We start from the raw sequence: 6,065 nt of genomic DNA on the forward strand, positions 1-6,065 counted from the left end.
CGGGGGCCGGGGGGGCCCCGCCCGCCCGCCTCGCAGGGGCTGCTGAGCCGCGCTGTGGGTACCGAGGGCTTGCTAGGCTCCGGGGGAGTGTGGAGTATTTGGTGTCAGCGCTTTAGTGCTTAGAAACAGTGTCTGGCTCGGGAGGTGCGAACCCTAAGTAACACAGGGAGGGTTTAGGTGTGTTGAGCATCACAGTAGTTTTCGCACTGTTACAGGCATCCAGAAAAGCGGCAGAAAGAGAAGGGCTTTTTCTTGGCCGCGCTGGGGTTTGGGCTGACCCTGGGCAGTCAGTAAGATGTGGCTAGATGTGCCTGGTGTTTTGGGTTTGTCTGGTGCAGGTGTTGGAGTTAAAATCCAGAGCGTTTGCTACCAGAGAAAATTGTCACTAATGTCACTAATGTTACTAATGTCACTGTGTTACTAATAAGTACTTATGTATTTTTTAATGAGGAAATAATATATTTTTTCTTTCCTCCAGTAGAGTCTGGTGGATGTGGGATGTGTTCTTTGCTAAGTGCATCTGTCAAGTTGCAAAAACCAGCAAATGTTAACTGCAACAGTCAATATTCAATTTTAGCTATTAATCACTGACACTTCTGTGTTTTTTTAGTGTAGCTGAGTTTATTCAGAGTCTTGTGAAAGTTCAAATACCAACTTCAGAAATTAGAATATTTCTACTGGGTTTCTGAAGCAAAGATTTATCAGGAAGCTGTGTTACCAGCAGCATTTTTATTAAGTCGAAGCTAAGGATTTTGATGTACAGACTAATGCACCCACTTTAGTATAGTATGGGTTAGCATGGTAGGTTATTAACAAGCCATTTGTGTATCTAAAAATGGAAAAGGAAAAAGAAACGTAGATGGTTTTAAACTATAAGTGAAAGTGGGGAAGCTTGTTAGTAAATGAATCTGTGGTTTGGAAACTGTTTTGGCTCACTTGTCTACATGAGAAAAAGCTCTAACAATGGCAACTGGCTTGTGATTTCACCACTGTAAAACATGAGGAAAATTGGAGGAGGAGGGGTGCTGGAACTTGAGGGGGGAAGAGTGTATGCTACTAAAGTTTGACATATTTGGGGAAAGAATCCATGGCAAGATGCATCTCAAGGAAAATATAAGATCAGTCATTCACTCTGTTAAGTCAGTTGCTGTGTGCCACAAGTCAGTAAAACCATGGTGATAACTCATCACTGCTCTGTCCAGAACCATTTTCTTCTCCCTTTTGACTTAGCTGGGTGATTCTGTCTTTCCTCCAGGTCTCCTGCCATCAGACCTCTATGTTACATAGATTTAATTGCATAATAATACTCCCCTGTTGCCCTCTGTGCTGTGTTGCACTGACCAGTTTCTTGACTAACCTTTCTTTTCTTTTCTGTTTTCATTCCCTCTTGCCTGGAGAAATCGCTGGGTTTCTGCTACACTGTGACAAGAGTGCAGGGGTCCAGCATCAGCCCAACAGAGGGATCTGCTCACACTCTTGATCTTACCCCAGGCTCCCAACCCTACACTCAGAAACTCAACATTTCTCCTCTTCTGTGATCCACGTCTGATTTCCCACTTCAAAACAAAACACTTCTAACAGTTTAGTTCTCAGGCTCTCATTACATCTGGAGAAAAAAATTGCAGTCCTGTGCAGCTTCCTCCCTTCCTTCCCAGCAGAGCTTTATCTCCAGTCTCTTTTCCAGCTCCTTTCAGAGCTTCAGCTGCCTTTTCCCTGCAGTGTGGAGATCAAAGAGGGTGTCTGTTGAATGACAGTTGGTTCTGTGCTTCTTTTCCTTCTTTTGAGCTAGCACCAGGCTAGAGTGTAGCTCAGCAGGACTGTCTGTGCTTGTGTGTTCCATAGTGCTGATCTCCCTGGGACAGGGGGCTCATAAGCCACCAACAATGATTTTTAGCCCTGCACTATGACTTACCCGTCAAGCAGTGAAGGGTCTGCCTCAGGCTATGTGCTGTGTCATGGTGATTTAAAGTTAGATTTCTTGTTATGCAGCAACATTTTTTCTCCTCCTTATAGGTATCCTCTGACCAACTACACGTTTGGCACAAAGGAGCCTCTGTATGAGAAGGACAGTTCTGTGGCAGCTCGGTTTCAGCGCATGAGAGAAGAGTTTGACAAGATTGGCATGAGGCGGACAGTGGAAGGGGTTCTGATTGTGCATGAGCACAGGCTGCCCCACGTGCTGTTACTGCAGCTGGGTACAACTTTTTTCAAGCTGTAAGTGTCTGTTTCTTAAGTGTAACTTCAGTTTTTTGTCACAGACCACTAAACATGCAGGCTAGGGGTTAAACTGTGTCCAACTGCTCAATGTTTTGAATGGGATTCATTGCTTGTAAAGACTTAGTCTGGAAAGTATTTTTTGAATTGGTGGGGTTTTCATCTAAAGTGTGTTTGTTTGACTCTGCTCATGAGGGGGGTGATTGAGTTTGGAACTGACTGGGAATCTTAGTTACAGTGCATCACTACAGTAAAATCTTGTTTAAAACTCATTAGCAGCAGTTGGTGGTGTGTTGTACTTGCATTGTGAAAGCAGTTAGGCTTCAGTAGCTTATGCTATGCCCACAAAAATGGGCAAGTGGAGGTCAAGGACTAACCCCCTGTAAATGCAGAATGATACCTGTTTACAAACTAATGGTTGAGCTGGGATAGCAAGAAGGGTAGGCATCTAAATTTAAGAAAATTGCTCCAGTTCATCTCATAGTTATCACAGCCAGAGTGAAATTTTAGTGTTTGATTATGTTTGTAGTGATGGTGGTGATTTTATTTTTCAAACTAGATAGCCTTGGCTTGTCTTATGTTACCCTGTTTGTCTTCTTATTATTCTAACATTTTATATTGTTCTCAATTTTGTATGTGTTAAGTCTAATTTTACGTCTAGATTCGTTTTTGACATCTTGATTTGGAGGGTTTTTGTGGACAAACCAGGCAAGACTGTAAATGATTTGCAAAGTGCTGTAATGATGAAAATGAGTAATCCTGCATCATCTTCCCACGAGTTTTATTTTCTGGTTTCTGTATGCTTCAGTGAATGCTGTTTTTGTGATAAGAGCAAATACAGGCAGTATTTACAGCCCTTCAGCTTCTGGTTATTATTGTTAAAACTTTACCCTTTGAGTGTCCCAATTATTATTGTGTGTATTGTTATGCTTTGTCCTGCTAAACTGAAAGTATTTTATGCAATGGTTGTTTTTATAAGAGACATAAACGTATTAGTTTCAGTTTTGGTGAAAGCTGTCCTGCTGTCTTCAAATTCAGCAAAGCTAGATTTGGAACTTCTGACTTAAGAGCCATAAGTGAATTTGTAACTCCCTGCCTGGAAGCACACTGGAACTTGCCTGTGAAGATTGGTAAATGCAATAAAATAACTTTAGCTTTCATCATTGATTATTTTAACAGACCTGGTGGTGAACTCAATCCAGGAGAAGATGAGGTAGAAGGGCTCAAACGCTTAATGACAGAGGTCTGTTTTCTTTCATTATGTTCTATAGCAGAATGTTGCATTATTTCAGAATTACCAGAATAAGCTAAAGCATTAGTCTTCTTACCACTGTTGTTATTTTGTTGCTTTTGTGATGTTCTCAGGTAGTTAACAAATAAAGCAGTCAAGTTTTCATTTGTCTGCATCATGAGTGTGGCTGACTCCTACCTACTGCTCAAGTCCTGTGTTCATTTGCAGCTTTGCTTTCTGACTGGCTTCAGGCAAGTGTGTGTAGAGATGAGCAATAAAATATGTTGTGGAGGACAACTGATGGGGACTTGCCTTTGAGATAGTCCTCCCAATGCACCATTTTCTCCAAGTAACTAATTCTGCCAGATAGTGTGACAATGTTTTCCCATTGGTCTGATAGGACTCAGTCCAACTGAGTACAGCATAGATTTTGAAATGGTTTCTAGAGTGCCCTTGTCCTACCAGGTGAGGAGGCTTTTAGTAAAAAATCTCACTTTATACAAAAATACTCTACAATTCTATTGAAAGCTGTCTCAGAGCAGTTATGAACTACATCAGACATATTACAGCAAGTCTTTGTGCTTCCAATATGTGTTAACTAAAAAAATTTCCTTGAGGTAGTTCAAGGTCTGACTATTACTGGATTTTTGATAGATACTGGGTCGTCAGGATGGTGTTCAGCAAGACTGGGTGATTGATGACTGCATTGGCAACTGGTGGAGACCAAACTTCGAACCTCCACAGGTGAGTACTCCTGTGGGCTTCCATCTTCTTTGGTCAAGTTCTGTTTGTACTTCTAAAAGCCTTCAACCTACCAGATGGGCTTCTTGAGTACCTGCTGCATGAGCAATTAGTTTTTCTGGGTTTTATCTATTTCATCTCCGTTCTATGACTGAAGAGAAACCACAGCCCTTTTTTAAATGGACACTGCTGTCTCCTCACACCCGTGTGATGGACAAGAAACCACTGGATGTAATAGCTTCCAGTTCTATGCTGAGACAGATGCACCATTTAAATTCCTTTTGTAGCCACAATGGAAACTCTTGTACTGCTGCTTATGGAACAGATACCCTGTGAATAAATTAGCCTCACTACCCTATTTCTTAGGGCTTTAATGAAAATCCTTGCTCAGTTTGCTTCTATGCATTTCTGTTTTATTGGGTTGTTTTAACTGCTTGTGAGTATTGGTGCCACTTTAGATTCTGTCAATAGTTGTGACAGCAAGAGCATTCATTTCTCGAGTACTTTCTTATGAAAATGGTTTATTTTATGCCACAAAAGAACAATATATGACACGTTGAAAGTTTGTACAGGGGTTGATAATTTATAAAGTAGCACTTAAGATTGCACAATTTTCAAAGCTCTGTACAACTGTTTTTTACCATTTTTCTTCTAGTATCCCTATATCCCAGCTCATATTACAAAGCCTAAAGAACACAAAAAGCTCTTTTTGGTCCAGCTTCAAGAAAAGGGTAAGTGTTTGCATCGAAGTGTTGTATTTGTTACAGTGTTTAAATGCTTGTATTTCACACAAGGAAATGTAGTAGCATTGTGATTGTATGCTTGCAGTTGTTTGTAGTTGATCACTAATAAAGTTAAATGTTGGTATTTGTTTTGAAGGTAGATCCTTTGAACATGAGTTCCTAGTAAATTTTCATTCTTGCTCCTGCATCAGTCTGTGTACACTATGTGAATCCCACATTTAACTAGAGAAGGAATAAACCTGCTTGAGTGCTCCATGTAGCGAACTTGTTTTGAGGTCTACATGGAGCGATGATACCGTGGCTGAATGTGTGCTGGTTTTTCTGATTTGTCAGCTTGTATTTGTTTTTAGCTTTGTTTGCAGTCCCCAAAAATTACAAGCTGGTTGCAGCACCATTGTTTGAGCTCTATGACAATGCGCCAGGATATGGACCCATTATTTCCAGCCTTCCTCAACTTTTGAGCAGGTATGTTGTATTTGTATAGTGGTTCTTGGGAATACATTTGCTGTGGGACTCCAGAGCAAGGCAATGCGCTACAGAAACCAACTTGAAAAGGTTGCATCTATCCCAAAGATTCTGCCTCAGATGAAGTGTGATGGACACTTTCGAGGCACTGATCACAACTAGCTAGCACCAAAGTCCTGCCTAGCAGTCGTAGCTAAGGAAGACGTGGAAGATAGTGAGGATGAGGCTGTGCAGAGGCTGAGGAACAGCTTCTTGTAGCTACTGGGGACCGCTAGAGAGTTAAAGCCAGGATGTGAGCTTGAAGCACTGAGTTAGGTGTGGATGAATACAGCTTTGTGCTGGTTAAACGTGGTGGGTTTTTTACACTCTGTAGTAGAGTTAATGAAGTGTAGCATCTTTATGACACAAATATCTGTAGCTATATTTTTTCCTTCCTCTTCCAATGTGTACATGCTTTGACTTTCTTACCTGGAAATGGCTTGTGGCTCGTCCCTCCAGAGCTCACTAGTCTCACTGGTCTCTTACTTTTGAGAATGTTCAGACATCCCAGGTGTCCCACAGCCTGCCAGCTCTTCCTCAGGGAAGTAGTTCTGTCACCCACCTACTATGATGAAAAAAGTATGTTAGCAGAATGTTAGCACTGGTATTGCCCATAATATTCTTGTTTCCTG

At 41.4% G+C, this 6,065-nt stretch overlaps 1 protein-coding gene across 1 annotated transcript in view; it reads left to right on the plus strand.

Annotated features, from left to right (window-relative positions):
- The first annotated feature begins 62 nt into the window (after positions 1 to 62).
- NUDT21 (nudix hydrolase 21) overlaps positions 63 to 6,065 on the plus strand; it is a 7,106-nt gene continuing 1,103 nt past the window's right edge. The window contains exons 1-5 of the mRNA XM_008638762.2: positions 63 to 2,214; positions 3,394 to 3,457; positions 4,100 to 4,189; positions 4,842 to 4,917; positions 5,280 to 5,394. Coding sequence (XP_008636984.1) covers positions 1,904 to 2,214; positions 3,394 to 3,457; positions 4,100 to 4,189; positions 4,842 to 4,917; positions 5,280 to 5,394 — 656 coding nt within the window. The 5' untranslated portion in view covers positions 63 to 1,903. The remainder of the gene's footprint in view (positions 2,215 to 3,393; positions 3,458 to 4,099; positions 4,190 to 4,841; positions 4,918 to 5,279; positions 5,395 to 6,065) is intronic.

Source organism: Corvus brachyrhynchos, unplaced genomic scaffold (assembly GCF_000691975.1).
Source record: "Corvus brachyrhynchos isolate BGI_N302 unplaced genomic scaffold, ASM69197v1 scaffold26, whole genome shotgun sequence".
NCBI classification, from domain to species: Eukaryota; Metazoa; Chordata; class Aves; order Passeriformes; family Corvidae; genus Corvus; species Corvus brachyrhynchos.